Source organism: Mustela putorius, unplaced genomic scaffold, assembly GCF_011764305.1.
Source record: "Mustela putorius furo isolate JIRA1106 unplaced genomic scaffold, ASM1176430v1.1 tig00000580_pilon_pilon_pilon, whole genome shotgun sequence".
In the NCBI taxonomy this organism is placed as follows: domain Eukaryota; kingdom Metazoa; phylum Chordata; class Mammalia; order Carnivora; family Mustelidae; genus Mustela; species Mustela putorius.
This window is the reverse complement of record NW_025421423.1, coordinates 16,915,129-16,933,386: the sequence shown is the minus strand read 5'-3', so window position 1 is coordinate 16,933,386 and position 18,258 is coordinate 16,915,129. Positions and strand designations below refer to the sequence as shown.

The 18,258-nt window shown below is 55.9% G+C and overlaps 1 protein-coding gene across 5 annotated transcripts in view; it reads right to left on the bottom strand.

Moving 5' to 3' along the window:
• COL27A1 (collagen type XXVII alpha 1 chain) overlaps window positions 1-18,258 on the bottom strand; it is a 136,558-nt gene that overhangs the window by 52,133 nt on the left and 66,167 nt on the right. For all 5 annotated transcript variants that reach the window (XM_004747870.3, XM_045081776.1, XM_045081773.1 and 2 more), the window contains 10 exons: window positions 16,904-16,957; window positions 16,168-16,212; window positions 12,876-12,929; window positions 11,539-11,592; window positions 10,869-10,922; window positions 7,516-7,569; window positions 7,328-7,381; window positions 5,682-5,726; window positions 4,385-4,438; window positions 2,621-2,665 (listed from right to left, as the gene is read on the bottom strand). In XM_004747870.3, the coding sequence (XP_004747927.1) occupies window positions 2,621-2,665; window positions 4,385-4,438; window positions 5,682-5,726; window positions 7,328-7,381; window positions 7,516-7,569; window positions 10,869-10,922; window positions 11,539-11,592; window positions 12,876-12,929; window positions 16,168-16,212; window positions 16,904-16,957 (513 nt within the window). The remainder of the gene's footprint in view (window positions 1-2,620; window positions 2,666-4,384; window positions 4,439-5,681; window positions 5,727-7,327; window positions 7,382-7,515; window positions 7,570-10,868; window positions 10,923-11,538; window positions 11,593-12,875; window positions 12,930-16,167; window positions 16,213-16,903; window positions 16,958-18,258) is intronic.

Below are 18,258 nucleotides of genomic sequence, written 5' to 3'. Positions count from 1 at the left end.
CCCAGGGCTTCCACCTGGTCAGGGGAGTTGGGGGGGTGGGAAGCAGCTCTGACTGCTGCAGGCCCGGCTGGCTCCCCTTAAGCCAGCATGGGGACACGGGGGAGGGGGCAGCTCTGTCACCTCCAATGGGTACCACACAGGCAGGTCTGAGTCCCTGATTTGGGGCAGGGGGCTGCCCTGGTCCTCACGCCATCTACAGATAAACGGCTGTTGTCTGCTTATGTCTCCTCTTTTCATTCCTTCCTTCCTTCCCTTTCCTCGTGTGCCGTTCCGCCAGGCACTGGGGGTACATGGGAACAAGAGAGCTATAGGTCCTCCACGAGAATGGGCCTCTCCGGGGTTAAGGGTTTGCACGCCCAGCCTCCCCCTGGACAGAGAGAGCTGCTTCCATGCAAAAGCCCGAGCCTGTGATCTCTGTATCCCAGCACCTAGGACAGGGCCTGCTGACCAGCCCTTAGCGCTCTCCCTAGCTGTCACAAAATGGCAAGGATTTTCCAGTCCCTCCAAGGCAGATCTTGGGAATCCAGCGGCGCGATGTTTAACCTTGGCCCTGACACTTGTGTTGCTGTCTGGGAGAGCCTGCCAAGTGACCTAACTTCCCAGAGCCTTCCTTTCCTCATCTGTGAAATGAGGAGAGTTACTATCACCCCAGGGTTGCCGAGGGAAGCGCAGGCAGGTACCGGGGCCTGGTACCCAATGGTCCAATCAATGGAGCCAATACTGTCATTTATCCGAGGGAGGACCTTATAACCTCTCCTGGAGACCCTCTGATTCTGCCGTGAATAAGAGACGCCTGCCCCTTCCCACATGGGAAGGGAGCCAAGGGCATAGCTGACATGCCGTCCCTGCATGCTCATGGGCAGCCATGGGGCTCAGGGTCTGCCTCACCATTCAGACAGGCCTGTCTTTCCAGCTGTGGTCCCAGCTAGCCAGGCAGCTCTCTGGGGGCTCTGCTGACCAGGCAGGCCTGCAAGATGCCCCGGGGCCGCGTGGCCACTCCTCTTGGCCTCAGCTAGGCCACACTCTCACTCAGTCACCCTTGCTAATCAGAGTGCCAATGTGGGCTAGGGTGCCGCAGTCCTAAACTGGGGTTTCTGAAAGATCCCGTGGATGGAATCAGGGGATCCTTGAACTTGAAGAGGCAAAAAAAAAAAAAAAAAAAAAGATCACAACTTATTCTCACTGTCCTCTGAAATTTAGCATTTCCCTCAAATCTGAGAGTAGGCAACAAACCCACGGTGCCTGTTACTGTCCCAGATATTTACACATCACATGACAGATTTCAAAATGCACAGATTTCAAAATGCGTCACTAGGGCTTGTCACTGCTTCAAAAGTGAGGTCGTTATTGGACCTGCTCCTGGATCTCATTATTTAAGGCATTAGTAAAGGAGCTATCTAGGAATAGATCACATTTAGCATACTTTCATCATTGTATTTCAGTATCATCAATTTCCTTTGTAATACTCCACTGTGCATTTTATGCATTTCACATTCTGAGAAGGGGTCCGTGAGCTTTGCCAGCCTGCCGGGGACAGAGCACAGTGCAAGGACACTTCGTGTCCCCGCATTCTAGGACTCTGAGGCTCTGTGTCCCGAGGGCCCTTACCATCAGCATAACTATGAAATTAAATTTGCTGATCGCATGGCCTTTTTTTTCCAATCAGGAAATATATCCAGGCCGTGACAGCCCTTCCAAACTCCTGGGCTTCCCACAGAATGCGCTTGAATGACACTGGAAAGGTTTCAAAAATCCAGTCCACCCCCTGCTTTAATTCATTTCTTCCCCCCAACAGATGTTGCCGGCCTGGTGAGGAAGCCCGTCGTGCACGACTCTCACGCCATTGATGGCGTTTCTCAGCCGAGGCAGATTCTTCAGGGTCCCCAGTGCCATTCCTCGCTCCGGCATGGGGCAGCCCCTTGCAGGGTTCAGGGGGGCTTCTTTAAGGGAGAGGAGAAGATTGCTACCTTTACCCTGACCTCCAAGCCCAGAGGTCAAGCTTTCAGGCAGTGCCTGCTATCCGTCCCTCCCCCTCCACAGCACACACAGCTGCTTCTCGGTGGCACCGAGGATCCTGGGCCTCGATAATGAAGGTTGTGACTCTTGAAACTTCTTTTTAATGACGACTTGCATCCTCTCCTCTTCAGACCTTGGCCTGACTTCCCAGCTAGCTGGAACCACTGAATTTCATTGAATTAAACCATTGAATTTCGCTTTCCTCATAAGTTAAGGTGGCCCGAACCAAGAGACCCTGCCAGGTTGTTATGCTTCTCTGGTCTTCAGCTTCCCTATCTGTAGATGGAGCACAGCCGGCGGTTTTGAAGGCTCTTCCAGCTGTAATGTTCTGGGAGCAAAGTCATGTCATCCCTTTGGGCAAATGCTCCAAAAACATCCACAGAGGCAGGCCATGGGACTATGATTCATGGCGTTCTCATTCAGTGACTTCACCTCCCTGAGAGTCAGTGGCCATCTCAATGAAAGGGGAGACGCGCTCCCTGGGCCCAGGAGCTAGCATGGGAATGGATATGGGGGATGTGTGCGGAGCGTTTTACTGAAGGGCTTGGCACAGAGTCAGCGCTCGATAAAGAGTCTTCGTGTTCAGAGACCAGTATTGACTTACCTGCTCACCCACAGGCCCTGGCCGTCCAGGGTCGCCTGGCTCCCCCTGCAAAGGACAGAGGAGAATCACTTGGGATGGGTGATGGGAGTCTAGCCCCCTCCCAGAGAACACCCCCAGGTGACTGGCCTTAGTCCCCAGAATTAGGGAAGGATAGGAACCTCAATTCCAGAGTCTAACCTTGTAGACCCCAAACAAATGGCAGAAATGATGGGACACTTGGACAGAACCTCTGGCCCCAGACATGGCCCGAGCCGCCTGTTCCCTCTGAGTGGCCCTCGGCAGATGACTTGGTACCTTTGGGTCTGTATCTCATCTTGGATGTTCATCAACCCACTGCATTTTGTGGAGGTGGTAACTAAAGCCCAGAGAGGCAAGGTGATCTGCTCAGGGCCACACAGCAAGCTAGAGGCAGGGCTAGAATTGGAACTGTGGTCTGACTGATTGAAATCCCCATTTCTACTGGATGATGCTGCCCCACCACAAGGAGATCAGGGAGCCAGGGAGTCAGGGCACCTAGATCCTAGACCCTAAGCCACCAGACCTCTGCCACCAGCTCACAAAATGACTAGTGAGCCTTGTCTCTGCTCTAGGCTCAGCCTGCCTAGCTATAAATAAGGGAGATCAGACTCATTTGTCTCGTAGGCTATTTCCAGCTCTCATGCTTGGTGGCCTCATGTATAGCCTTGTCTGCCGGCTTTATCCCATGCCGCGGTGGCTCCTGCTCCTTAGGCAGTGACAGCCGCCCCGGTCTCCCCACAGTGTGCGCTGGAGAGGCGAACAGCCCTGTGGGATAAATCCGTCCAGACTATGTCACTGCTCCACCACAGAAACCCAGCTGGTATCCGAGGGAATAAGACCGAGACCGCAGGGGGCAGGACAAGGGCTAAGCGAGCCAAACTAGCCAGGAGCTGGGCTCCCAGATGGACACAGCTCAAGGCAATCAGGGTCTGAGCCTCTCAGCCTTCCCTCCGGCGCCTCCCACAGACCTCCTGCTCCTGAGGACCAGTGGGGCCAGACAGACACACGGGCCATGTCTGCTGAGCGGAGGGGGACGTGGATGTCCTGGGCTCTGCCCTCAGCGTCGCGTGTCTGCCCAGAGGTAGACATGGCCCAACACTGTCCAGGATGGGTCGGAAAATCCAACCCTCAAGAGGAGCCCTTGGAAAACCACTAAGCAAGGCTGCCCGTGTGTCGAGGACCATCACTCTCGCACCCAGGCCAGGTCTTTTTTGATACGTTTAAAAAAAAAAAACTGTTACCAAAAGTAACATGTTATTGACTGCACATCATGGGGGAAAGCTAGAGCCCACAAGAGAGAACGGTCATGTCCTCCGCTCCCACCGCCCAGAGAGAGACCCCGTCCTCACTGAGCCTCTGCTCTGAGCACGCAGGACCACCGTGCAACGGGCCCCCACAACAGGCTCCTTCCGGAACCTGCTTCCGACTACTGCCACAGCGCCGCTCCCACACACACGGGCATTTTCCCATCTCACGAACTCGTCTGCTTTGCCATCTTTGGTGGCTGCGTTGCGTCCCGTTGCTTGAACTCTACCCTGCTATTGGATTTTGAGGTTCTTGTTCATTTTGTCCTCTCTGTTACCAATATGTTGTGACAAATGGGGACCGCTGACCGCCTTTCCACAACCGTCCCTGGGATGGGGATTCCAACTAGAGCCCTCATTTGCTGGCTCCCCTCTTCTTACCTTCCCCAGTTGTTCCACACATGCCCGCCCTCAAAGCCCAGTCACTTCCAGGCCCCCTCACCTTCATGCCATCTGGGCCGGGCCGGCCAGGAAACCCCTTTCTGCCAGGTTGGCCCTGCAACAGAGAGAGGTGAGGGGGGGGCGGGGTTAGGTGGAGGATGGGGGTGCAGCATCACTGGGGTCCCAGCCTTGGCCCAGGGGAGCGCTGCAATGCCCCAGAGGGGGCAAGGATGCAGAGACCCGAGGGCCCCAGGCTGCCAGCTGGTCTGGGTGGGGTCTGGCAGCTGTGCGACCTCAGGGAAGTCTCCCCTCCCAGGCCAGTCCTGTTTTGTCAATGGGGATGTTGAAACCTGCTTTCAAGGAATGAGGAAGAGGAAGGAACTGGACAGAAGATACAGGGTCCCAGGGGGGATGGAGAGTTTATGCCAGTGTGGCCTGGGGACCCCTGTGATCCCTGGAGCCCTCCCAGGAGAGGCATGACATCAAAACCAGGTTCACAATAAGGCTAAGACATTGTTTGCTGGGTCTCTCTCATTCTCGTGAGTGTACGCGGAGTTTTCCAGAGGCTACATGACATGTGGTATCGTCAACAGATTGAAAGCAGAAGCAGATGGGAGAATCCAGCTGACTTCTATTAAACCAGACATTAAAGAGATTTGCAAAAACGGTAAAACAATGCCACTCTTTTCATTAGATTATTTTGCTTTGGGAGAATATAGCCGGTTGGTTGTTTTGTGTTGTTTTGTTGTAAAACTATTATTTTGTGACCATGAAATGGGCTTATTATTATCTCAAATGAATTAATAAATGTATTTAAAAGTTTTCAGTCTTAATCGCTAATATCCACACAAGAGGGAACCCACACAAAGAAAAGAAGTTTGGGTCTACCATCATTTCTTTTTTTTAGGAAGGTAATCAGGCCTCAAGACCAAAACATTCACACACTTCTGGTTTACGCCCTCCCTGGCATGGGCCTCGTAGAAGGCCACTTGGAGCAGAGCAGTGGGGAAGATGCCAGGTGAAGTTCTGGGCTTGAGATGCTGGGCTAAACCCCTTGCTCTTTGAGCCTGATGGCCATGGGTGAAAATAAGACCAGCAATGGCGTTCTCATGGAGAGTCAAATGCAGGGAAGCTGGTGCGAAGCCCAGCACACGGCCGCAGGGCTGACACAGCCAGTCGGTTTCCCGCCTCTTTGTCTCTTGTTCTTTGTGTCTGTTCTAGTCCCTTCTCTGGCTGGCCCAAAGCTCTTGCTGATGACTTCTCGGCAGAGCGCGCCCCCCCCCCCCATGTGTTGCCTAGCTGTACACAGTGGGCTCAGGAACGACAAACCCCATCTCCCCGGGGCCAGTGACACTCACCTCCAAGCCGGGGGCCCCAGGAGGCCCCATGGGTCCCTCATCTCCCTAGAGGTGGGAGACACAAGAGAGGAAAAAAGAAATTAATCCAGTGAGGGTCTCGGAGAACTTGACCTGTAAGGAGAGAAAGCGGTGGACAGACAAGAGCCCTCCTGGACCAAGAGAAATGGTACGCCTGGTCCCCCCACCCCAGGCCCCCACCCAGGCCATACAGGGCCTTCCACGTGAAGGGGGCTCCCAGTGCCATCTGAATGTGACAGGCACGGGGTTCATGGCAGGGCTGGGCGGGAGATCAAACCCTATCATGTGCTGTGGGTACAGAGCCTCGACGGCAGCTCAAAGATACGAACTCTATTCTAAGCTCCACCACTGATTCAGTGACAGACCTTAAACTCCTCATGCCTTAGTTTCCCCATCTGTAAAATGGTGCCAACGGAAAGGACCATCCTCAAGTATGACCACTAGCCTACGCAGAGTTCCGAGAGGACAGTGGTGAGGCCCCATCCCCTCCTCGGCCACGAACATCACTGAGGAAGGGTGTGTGGGGACTGCAGACAGGGCCGAGGGGCATGAAAGAGGGGGGAGATGGAGAAGGGAACGAAGGCAGGGGTGGAGTATGAATCCACGGGGACGTGAGCAAGTGGCAGGCTCTCGGGTGGTAGCGCGGGTGTAGACAGAGGCGCGTGGCTGGCGCCGTCCCTCCCTCCCTGCCCACTCTGGGCTCTCCCACAGGCCAGGGCAGCCTCCTAACCGGCCCCTCTGGCACTCCTGGCCTAACCCAGAGGCCCCCCTCGGGGGCCACCCCCCATCCCAGCTTCCAGGAAAGCAGCCCCACGTGGCCGTTCGCAGAGCCAGCGCTGGGACCCCGCCAGACCCAGGACCAGCCGGCAAAGGGATCTGTGTCCGCTGGATGCCTGCCTGTGGTTGTGGTGAGCCCGGGCCTCCTGGGCTCTCAGCCGGGGCTGTCTGTGTGTCACGGGGGCCTTGGAGTCTGAGCCTAGAAGGGTGGTGGGGGACCTCAGGCATAGGCAAAACCCAGGGCCAGCCCATGGGGTGCCCAACAGGCCCGCCCACGGAGAACTTCTCAATCCCGTTCAGTGTGAATGAAGAAATGAGCCAATGTCCACTCTGCCACTTACTAGCTCTGCCAGTCGGGTCCTTCTCTGGGATGCCCCTCAGGGCAGCTCCCAGGGGCACAGACTTAATGGCACAGGGTCTTTGTCGTGGGCGTTGGGCTCAAGCAGACGTGGATTTGAATCCCGACCCTGCCTGCCACTATCCATGCAACCCAACACGTGTCCTCATCCCGAGTCTCAGGGCTTCGCCATCTACTCTCCCATACCCACACCCCAGGAAGCCGTGTTACAGACAGGAGCAGCAGCAGTGGCCTCCAGAGAGAAAAGCCCCAGGCGATGGGGATGCAGTGGCAGCAGACAGTCACCTGCCAGCCAGGCCAGACCAGAGAAAGACCTTGGCAAGGTCACAGGGTAGAGCCGAAAAAAGGATGAGCGGAAGGGCGAGCCAGAGGCAGCCCGGGGGTGGTGTCCGGTCTGAAGAGCCCTGACCCCCAGCGGGAGCCTCCAGGACCCCCGATGGAACCGGCGGGGCTGCAGGGGACAGGCAGGGGACACAGAGCCAGATGGTCTCACCTCGGGCCCCAGCTGCCCACGGGGTCCTGGCACGCCTCGAGCTCCAGGCTTACCCTGGTGAGAAAGGAACAGAAAGAGGTCTCAGAGGCGGCACCTCCACAACCATCAGAGGCTGGCAAGACCTCCAACAATTCCAAGCCAGGCAGCCAGCCCCAGAGGCCCGTGGTTTCCACAGAGCAGGGACTCACCTTCGTGCCTTCTGGGCCATTGTCCCCAGGGGGGCCAATGTCTCCGGGGAATCCCTGAAGGGAAGCAGAGAACAGGGGTCACCCACGGGTGAAGGGAAGTGCTAAGAGCGTCAGTCTTGGAGGGAGACCAGTCCAGGTCTCTGTCCCTTCCTGCATGGGCTAGGACCCTGGGCAGGTGCATTAACCCCCCCGACCCTGCAGTTCTCTGTTCTAGAACAGGGACTTGGATAAGAGCCTGTACATCTCCGAGAGTTGCTGAGAACATTAAATGAGATAATGCAAGAAAATACTTAATATTGGGGGGGCACTTGGGCAGCTCAGTGGGTTAAAGCCTTTGGCTCAGGTCATGATCCCAGGGTCCTGGGATCGAGCCCCACGTTAAGCTTCCTGCTGAGCAGGAAGCCTGCTTCCCTTCCTCTCTCTCTCTCTGCCTGTCTCTCTGTCTACTTGTGATCTCTGTCTGTCAAATAAATAAATAAAATCTTTTTTTAAAAAAACTGAAAAAAAGAAAATACTTAACATTGGAACTAAGAGCACAGTACACACAAGATTGTGTGACCCAGGGGTGCCTGGGTGGCTCAGTGGGTTAAAGCCTCTGCCTTTGGCTCAGATCATGATCCCAGGGTCCGGGGATCGAGCCCCGCATGGGGCTCTTTGCTCAGCGGGGACCCTGCTTCCTTCTCCTTCTCTGCCTGCCTCTCTGCCTACTTGTAATCTCTGTCTGTCAAACAAATAAATAAATAAAATCTTAAAAAAAAAAAAAAAAAAAGAAAAGAAAAGATTGTGTGACCCAGAATTCCCCATGTCCTGGGTCTGCTGCTGCTAAAGACCCAAAGCCAGACCTCCTCTGCTCCAAAAAATGGTCGCCTTTGATTGCAGTGCGCCTACAGACACGATGCTGTTCTGGGTTTGCTACAACTTCAAAGGGCTTGGGAAACCCTGGTCTAACTAAGCTCGGCTCCTCCTCTCCAAAGCTGAAACACCCCCTGCATCCCGGCCAGTGTGTAAACTCTGCCCCATACCACCAAGGAGGGCTCACTGCTCCCAGACCAAGCCTGTCCCCGATGGCTGGCCATGCACTGGAGGTTTCCTCCTGACATGGAGCAGAGCCCCCTCCCTTTCCCCTTGACAACCTTGTGCTGCCCCGTAGGACTGCACAAAGCATGGGGGGTGGGAGTCGTTCTTTCCACAGTGGTCTCTGCACAATTTGGAGACCAGTTTTCCCCTCCTAGAGGCCTGCCCTTTGCTGTCCCTTCAATGTTTTCCACTCTGGGGCCCAGGGTCCCTCAGTCCTGCCACCTCCAATCGGTCAGCTTCCACTATTGGCAGTCACTAGGATGCTGGTGTGTCTCTGGGTATGAACAGACCAGCAGAGGACAGCACAGAAACATCCCCTTCCTTGTTGTAGATGTAATACCTCTGGTAATTCATCCCAATGCTGCAGTCACGGTTTGGGCAGCCTCACTACTCCCTTAAACCAAAATCTTACATGAATCCCTGAGACCAAAATCCCTCCTCCCACATCGCCTCCATAAGCAACTCTTCCCCTTCCTTTTTGGTGACTCCCATTAAATTCCAGCTCAAATATCCTCTCACCCTTCTTACTAGCAATGGCAAGAATGCGTCTGAATTTTGAGCTAATAGAGAAAGCCAAAGCTACCAAATCTTTTTTTCTTCAAATCAAGAGCCTCAAAGTCCTGTTCTGCCATCAAATCACTGTGTGACCCTGGGCAGGTTCCTGAGCATCTCTGGGCCTTGCTTTGCTCATCTGCAAAATGGTGACTACATCACCTTACAGGGCTGTTCTCAGGCTTAAAGGGAAGAATGCAAGCAAAGGGCTTAGTTTAGCTCCCGGCACCTGGTGAGCACTCAGCAAAAATCCACATCCAAAGGCACTCAGCATCCAAAAGGATGCAGAACAGGAGCCACACTGCCACCCACCCCACCCACCCCCATCCCAGGGCCGGCATGGTCTCAGAAGGAGCAGAGACCCAGGAAGGCGCTGATGTGCTCTTCAGCTTCTGTCTTCAGCAGAGCAAGACCATCTTCTGGACACAGAGTTAGCCAATCCAAACAGAACCCAAAGGTGGGAGATGCAGACCCCGGATCTGTCCAGGGACCCAGGAGAAAACCAAAGCAGAGCTTATCTGCTACCAGCAGCAGTGACCCTGAGAAAGTCACTTCACGGCACTGTGACTCAGTTTCCTTATCTGTCACACAGTGCGGTACCACCTCCCTCACATAATTGTAGCTGCATGTCAATGTATTCTTGTCCCCAACACACGACACAGCCTGCTGAATGAGGTGGTACCTGATAAACGTGAGGCAGCACGCGTCCCCCCCTCAGGGGCCAGACTGCTGGGAAACCCGGGCTGTTAGAAAACTCTTTTTCCACAGCGGCCAGGGGAAGGAAAGGAGGCCGTGGAAGAGAGGCCAACTGCATTCGTCTAAAGATAGGACTGTGTCACGGCCAAAGTCAACACAGCGTGAAGTCAGAACTTGGAGCTGGCAGGAAACTATCCCTCATCTATCTGGGTGATACCAGGAGTGATCTTTGGAAAGGTCTGGAGAACCCAGCAGAGTAAGACTTTTGTCTCTGAGATCTTGTGGAAGATGGGGAGGTGTGTGTACACAATGGGGGCTGGCTGGGGTTAGCCTTGACCCCCAGAAAGCCTGCGTACTGAGGATCCTGGACAATTGGCAGCCCTGGCAGGACCGCCCCATATTCCAGAGATGGTCCCCATTGGAGGGGCAGGGAGGAAGAGCTCAACCAGCTGCCTCCCACCGTCGTGTCTATGTGAAGTCTGCACATTAGCCAACAGACAGCAGACCAGTGCTAACTCTCCTGTGCATCAGAAGCTCTCAGTCAAGTTCTACTAATTGCTAAATCATCCTTCATGACTTCTCATTCTCCATTCAAACACTGGAATTTTCATGTCTGCCTCTTGCTCCCCATTCCTCGGAACTCTGAGCCCTGAAATTTTTCCAGGGGGAGTGTGGGTGTTTGGAAAAGTGCCAGGGCTCAGGCTGGAGAAACAGGAGCTCCTCTTAAGGGTGCAGGCCCGAGTTCAGAGGGCTTTCCTGATGTTTTTTCTGGAAGCTACAAAGGTGACCACAAAGTTAGGGAGGGTCTCCGAGGCCAGCTTCTGTCCCGCTGCCACTGAAAGTCACCAGGGGCAAAGAGGCAGAAAAGGAAAGATCCCTGATCTTGGAATTTCTATTCTTGGCCCCATCTCTCGTCTGCTGCGTGGCTTCAGGTAAGTACCCCCTCCTCCCAATCTCTAGATCTCGGTTTCCCAAGGACAACGCCCAGCCCTGATGGTAGCCGGACACAAAAATATGGCCTCACGTACCTCGGGTCCAGGAGGCCCAGGAAACCCAAAGGATCCCTTGTCTCCAACTTTGCCCTGGGGAAGAGAAAGATGGCAGAGGAGGCACGGATAAGGGAGGGTCCACTTTCCCCCAACCTTTGTATTAGCCCTTGGCTGTGGGAGGCTAAAAACCTCAGGGGCATATGAATGAGGTCTCCCTAGATAACTAGGAGCTACTGTTCAAAACCTCCTACACTTTCAGCCATGGGATGCTCGGGCGAGACGCTTCATCTGGTAGAAGCTCAGTTTCTCCATCTGTAAGATGCGAGAGAAAATACTACTCTAGCCCTCGGGGTGGTTGGCAGCCTTCAAAGAAGTATTTGGTACGGCAGGGAGCTGACACACAGCCGCATTCCGGAAATACATGTTATCTATGCTACTGCTGTTTTTAGGGCGTTGGGAGCCCCAGATTCTGATTCTCCCCAGAACGCTGACAGTGACCGAGGCCTGTCTCTGATGCTGGGTGAGTTCCTGCCCCTCTGGGCCTCAGTGTCCTCCTCTGTAAAATGGGTGAATCTCATTCCTGTCCTGCTCTGTCTGGCTCCCGAGGTGGCTGCAGGAAGAAATGCGGCCTAGGACGTGACCGTGTCCCTGGTCACATTCATGACTGCAGAGCGCAAGGTTTGGGGGAGTCAGAGCCAAAGGTACTTACCAGAGGCCCCGGCTTCCCCCGTGCTCCTGGGAACCCCGGCAATCCCTGGCTCCCCTGGAAAAGACCAAGCGCAGGCTGGGGTGAGTAAGGAGTGGAAATGGCCAGGGGAACAGCTGCTCAGTCATCCTTGCCTACCTGGGGCCTGGAGAACACACCCTTTTGGGGGGAGATGAGCTTCCCCCTCACTTTCCCTGCCTCCAATCCCCAGCAGGGCACCTCTGTGGTTTGGGCATCCGGGGTGCAAAGGTGATACAGCAGGCCCTATCCTCGCCAAGTCGTCCTGGAACCTGGGACCCTGGAGGGGCTCCAAGGAAGCTCCACAGTGTGATTTATGGTTTCCGTAGTGTAGTGGTTATCACGTTCGCCTGACACAGTGCGATTTATGCCTGAGGAACTCTGGAGATGGGGGCCCAGCGGTGGGGAGCAGCCGGGGCCCACATGGCTCGCAGTCCAGAGACACCGAGGCTGGGTCAGGACAGGCCAGCCAGGAGGGAGGGAGGAGGAAGAGGGAGAGCGGGCCAACATCTGGGCCTTGTTGACTGGCTGGGTAAGGTCCAGATGTGGCCACATGGTGCCGGACACAGGCAAAGAGGAGCCGGCCTCGGCAAGCTGCCTCGGTTCACCCATCAGTCAGGAAGGCCGGTTACTCACTCACTTACTCAAACATGTCCTAAATGCTCACTGTTCTGTGTAGGACTCCGAGCCGAGCTCTGCCAGGGCTGTCTGGGGCAATACCCTTGGGGAGCTAGCTGGCTGGCATGGGGCTGAGCACAAGTCCCCATCAACCAGGTGCTGCCTCAGATGACGGACGGGTGAGCCGCTCAAGGCACGTGGAGAGGGACGTGGCCACCGTCCATGCAGGCGGAGGAAACGGCATCCGAGCAGGGTTTCGAAGAATGGGGCTGTGCAGAGGCTGAGTGGACAGTGTGCCAGACAAGGCAGCAGTGTGTGGGGGCAGAGGGGGGCCCTTTGGGGGAGCACGGGGCTATAAGGATGAGGGGCAGGAACAGGTCCGAGGGGCTCACTCGCTGGGGTCCTACGTGCAGGGCTGAGGAACCAGGATTTGGCAGTAGGGAGCCACGCATGGTCTGTGAGCACAGAGCAGAGCTTTGCGTCAGTGAGGAAGACAGACTGGGAGAGAAGGGATGGGGAACCTGACCGTGAGTCAGGAGGCTGTCAAGGCCAGGGAAGAGATGGTGACGGGAGACTGCGGCTGGAGAAGATAGGGTTATGTGAAAGGAAGCCATCTTTTAGGGGGTTCTTGGCCCATAAGAGACCCTGAGAAGGAAGCCGGGATCGGAGAAAAGCAGGGTTGGGAGAAAATCCGCTGCAATTACCTTGTCTCCTTGGAATCCGGTCTCTCCCGACACACCGGGAACCCCTTGTTCACCCTAAATGCACACCAGCAGAGAATGTTACAATGGAGACCACAGTGGGTTCCAGAAGCCCTTTCACTTCCAGACCCACCGGCAGGACACTGCTTGGCTGAGGCTGTTCCCAGAGCGGGTCTGACCAGCAGCATCCTTGTGAGAGGGCAGGCCCGTGGGGATGCTTGGCTGGAGAAGGCAGGCTCAGGGGGGCACGGAGCCGACCTCACCGCACACCTGACTGGGGTTGCTCAGGTAGCTGAAAACACCACTAACAGAGGCCAAAGTGCCTGGCCTTTCCTGGACAACTGTCACTTGCAGATCCAAGGAACTGTTTCTTGATCCTTCAACACCTTCCTCGTGAGCTTCAGGTCACAAGGGGCAGGTGCAGCCTGGGTAGTGCCCCCACCCCCATCATGGAGGATTCTGAGCCTTTGGATCTGTTGCTTAGCCTTTTTCACCACTGGGCACGGAGCGGTCACTTCCTCCTGTGGGAGTCTCTGTGTCAACCATCCGTGGAGGGCCGCTTCTAATCAGCTGCCGGTAATCAGCTATAGCGTGAGAAACCAGCTAGCCTGGCCGGCTAAAACTAGGTGCAAACAGTGAGTAAACAGGTCTCGAGTTAATTCTGACTGTTTCTTTCCTAAGGCGACAGAGATTCTGGCCATCAGGGGTCTCTCCTGGTGCCACATCCTGGTACACAAGCTGTGGGAGAACCACCCTGCAGGACGGTTCCTCTTACAGCCAGAGTCACAGCACGCCGCCCTCATCATCTCCAACTTGCCATGCTGGATGCTCCCAAAAGCACCCCGGCCCCAGAGCTCCAAAAACATTCACAGTCCCGGGAGCAGTCGGAAGGATGGGGAGGAAACCCAGGAAGAATGCAGACTCTCAGAGGACCCACATCGTGCAGCTCGGGCCATGAGCCAGCCAAGAAAACAAAAACAAAAAAAAAACCGAAAACTTCCTTGATAAAACAAAAGCCAAAATTAAAATAGATAAATAAATAAATAGCTTTAAAAAAAAAAAAAAACAAAACTTACTTTGGTTTTTCCAATCTGGAAAACCCTGTACAATATCCCAGAGGTTTAGAAGCCAAGAAAGTCTTTGGGTTCTTTTTTTTTTTCCCCCCCAGTGTGCGCACACGTGTGTGTGTGTGTGTGTGTGTGTGTGCGTGCGTGTGCGTGTTGAAGGTCCAAAGGAGGAGCAGAGGAGATTAAAAAGAAAAAAAAAGTTTAAAAAGACACCAAAGAAATCAGGACAATGGATTTAGGCTGGAGCAGGAGTCTCGGTTCCAGAACGCGCCTCCATGCAGGAAGAAGGAGCCAAGTGGTTGTAAGCGGGATCGTGGCCAAGCCGGGTCATGGAAAATCCAGGATTCTAGGCAGGACGATGGGGGATCAAGAAGGGATGGCTGTGGCATCCCAGGGGAGGGCCCGGGGGATGGGTGTACTCTCAGCAAGGTTAAGACCCCTCCCTAGCCCAAGGGGCAGAAAAGAAAGTCCTTTTTCTTTCCTTCTTTTTTCCAACCCTAAAGACTTATTTGATTTTCTTGAAAACTACGGGCAGGAAAACCATTTCCTTTGCTTCTTTTCTTTCTTTTTTTTTTTTTTCCAGAAAGCTTTCACATCTCAAAACGAGCCAGGCACCAGCAGTCAGCAAGCCAGCCGAGTTCCATGTAACACGTTTATTTCCATGTTCCTGCAGGGCCAGTGAGCGGGAGGCCAGCTCTGCAGAGGGGCCTATAAAAAGCTCAAAGCCTACACCACCCCCCACGCCCCCACTTCCTTTCTCCCTTGGTCCATGACTTCAACATTTCCAGAGGGCTGATGTCTCGAACCCCAGAGCAAACAGGTAGCTGTGGGGGAGAGCTGAGGCTTGGAGAGAAAGCTCCTCCGTCTCAAGGGGAAGACCACAGAAGAGGGGGGCTCAGGAGCCAGCGGGACAAGGCCAGGGGCGCAGCACACGAGCCCCAGTGTCGGGGGGGGGGGGCTGCAGCCGGCAGGAGGTGGGGAGGGTGGCAGGAGACAGTGAGGAGGTAGAAGAGGTGGAAACACATGGAGAAAGCACCATGCCCCTGACTACCTAGCAGGGAGGTGGGTAGGACCATCTGGGTGTGACCATGGCAGCTCCATCTCCCCTTTTTTAAGAGTCCAAGGGCCTTTGATATATCTCTTCGGACTCTTGGGGCTGTCCCCCTCCTTGAAATGGAGGCACGGTTGAGGTCTCCGGAGCACGTGCCTGGCCTCACAGCTTCCCAGCCCACAGAGGCTCAGAGGCTGGGAGGGTTAATCCCCACAGAGCACTCACACGGTGCCCAGCCCTGGCACCTGCTCCTGTTTCTCGGGTTTACGGGGACCCGAGTTATCTGAAGACAGGTGCACAAGGACCCTGCCCGTGGGAGCGGCAATCAGCTGCTCAGACTCGGGGAAACTTGGATGCTGTCCGAAAGCCCTCCCACACCCCCTCTGGGGGTGCCACGCTGACCGAACAGCTGAGAGGGGAGGGCAGGAAGATGGCTACAGGGCAGAGCGCGGGGAGCACCGCCCCCAGCCCTTCACGGCTTGGTCCCTCGGATACCGCACGACGGGGCCAGGCGCTGCCCTGCTTTCGGCCCCGGGGTCCCCCCGACCCCCGTCCAACTGTGGTCTGGCACCGGGAGAGCTCAGCACAGGACTGTGTGGAGGACACGTGGCATGGGTGGCCTCCCCATGGCAACTGGGAGGAAAGCGGGTCAGGGGCTCAGGGGCCTGTGCCAGCTTTGCTGTTGTATACTCAGACCACGTGCTCTCCGGGGTTGGGTTCCCAGTTCTAACTGGGGCGGTTTATGTGGATTCATCTCCTAGGGCTGGAAGAGGTCTCTGGCCCCCGCACCACACCTGCCCACCACAGGGCCTGTCATCTCAGTAACAATCCCCCCTTCCTCCACTCCAACCCCATTCTGGCTTTGGCCTCCCAGTCCAGATGCTGGGCTGGCCTCAACCTTGGGCTCTAAGACTGCATCATCTTACCCCCGACCTATGCCTCAACAGCCCCCCCAGGCTCTATCTTCCAGGGTCTGCACACCCCACACCGCCTGCCTGAGCTCCACCTGAGTTACAAGGAAGCAGCCGGGGAACACAGATATCGGGGGGGGGGCCAAAGGAGAGACAGAGGAGGAGTGTGGGGGAATGGACCTGGCGAGAAAGCAGCAGTGGCACTGGGGGGAGGGGAGGGTCGCATGCAGATAAAACACAGTGCAACGAGGGAGTATTCAGATCACCTTATCACCTTTCAGTCCGGGCTCCCCCATGTTCCCCATCAGTCCCTGCAAGACAAAGGCCAGATCCTGCTGGGCGGGGGAGCTCAAAACCAGGGAAGTCAAGTGCCCTGCCCGACCCCCACTGGCCTGCTGTGCCCACCCGATGCTTGTTGCCCCACCCAGAGCTCTGTTTTCTCTTCTCTGAAAGTGGGCAATGACCCCCAGCCCAGAGGGCCATGACGTGGACTGAAGGAGCACGAGAAGGGACAGCTGACTCCTCAGCCACAGCACTCTGAACAAATCCAGGGGAGAAGGCTGCTCGTGGGGACAGATGGGCTCCACGAGCATTGTCCCCTGCATGCGGGCCACACGGGATCACCTTCAGAACGAGGTCCTAGCAGTTCGGGCCCAGCTTTTTCCTGCACGCCCATCCCACCCAGGGATGGACCGAGTGTACTGGCTTGCCGCTATCGTTTCTATGCCCCTTTCAGTGGCCTGGCTCCCTGCTGGCCTTTCAGTGCCCTGGCATCCAGAACTTCATGAGACTCCGGCCCAGCTCAAGGACTGCTGTCTAAGAAACATGTCAGCCATGGTGACATACAGATGACGATTGGCTCTCAGGCCACCCCTCTGAATCGCCGCCCACCCCTCCCCCAACACTGAGCCCAGGCCCACTTCCCTCTGCGCTGCCATGGGCCAAGGGAGTTGGGGGGCACCTGGCTGGGATGAGACCTGGATTCCGGGATGGCTCATTTACCTTCACGCCCTTGGGTCCTGGATAACCAATCGGACCCAGTGCTCCCACGTCGCCCTGGCAAGAGAAAGAGAAGAAGGCATCATGAGAGGTGGCTCCCAGGAATCTGGCCTGGGCGGGATGATCCTCAGCGTCGCCTGGCCTGGGCTGCTAAGGACACAACACCACTGTCTCCATCAGACCACCTGCTCTAGTCTCTCCGCCGCCCGCTCATCGTGTCATCTGGGGTGGCTAACCTCCCCGCGCCTCAGTTTCCCCACCTAAAATGGGGGTCAGGACTATGTACTTCTAGAGCTGTTTCAAGAAGAATTGACTTAAGCGTACTAAGTGCTGGGCATGGTCTGGAGGCAACTGGGTTGTCCCAGCTGAAGGGGCTCTCCTGGCATCTCGTGGGTGAAGGCCCCACGACACGGAACGATCTGGCTCAAAATGCCCACGGTACTGAGGTGAGAAGCCTGGCTGAGAATGAAGGGGTGGCTGGATCCTCTGTGCACAAGCCCACCCTCCTCCCCTCACGGGTCCTTGGCTCCTGCCTGCCCCTCCAGCTACTGCTCCGGCTGCAGCCATCTGGGTAAGCCCATGCCCAGAGATAGGGAGCCCCCGAAAATGCACCCTTCTCCCCTCTTTCCATCTGCTGTGACTCATCAAAGTGTCTGGCTGCTATGTGTGCTCCCACAATGCGCTTGACCTCTCTGGGTCTCAGTTTCCCACATCCCTGAGTCAGGGTCCATGGGGGTCCCTGGCCAGTGCTCGGAAGCCCCCAGGGGAGGCCAGCTGCCCCAGGCTTCCTGTGGGAACTGCCCAGAGATGTCTCCATCACATTCCTGCCCGACGTCCACAGGAGGGCCGATGGGCCCAAGGAGAGAGACAGAGGGAAAGTGCCGAGTTCACAGATGGTGGTGAGGTCTGCTGGGGCACTGTCGCCCCGCCCCCATCCAGCCCCTGCACCGGCTCAGATCAGCTGCTGCAGAGGCTGACCACCGTCCGGCCACTGCCCTGTCAGGGACGGGCTGTATGACCCTGAGCAAAACCCTTGCCCTCTCTGGACCTCAGGATCCCCACCTGATTAGGTCAAACCAGACCTTCTGCCAAGAAATGGTGCTTTCAGCTTCATCAAGTAATCTTTTCCTGAAGGAAGTAAGGTCTCAGCAGGCACCAAGACCGACACAAACAGCAGTGTCTGCCAGGCACGGGGCTCGGCTCCTTACCTGCCTCCACTCCAGGACTCCTCACAACAGCCCTTGGAGTGTCACCCTCCCACCATCTCCATTTTACAGATGGGCACACTGAGGCTCCCTAAGCTTAGGACTGGATGGAGCTGGAATTCACACCAGGCAGTCCATCTCCAGAGCTTCCAG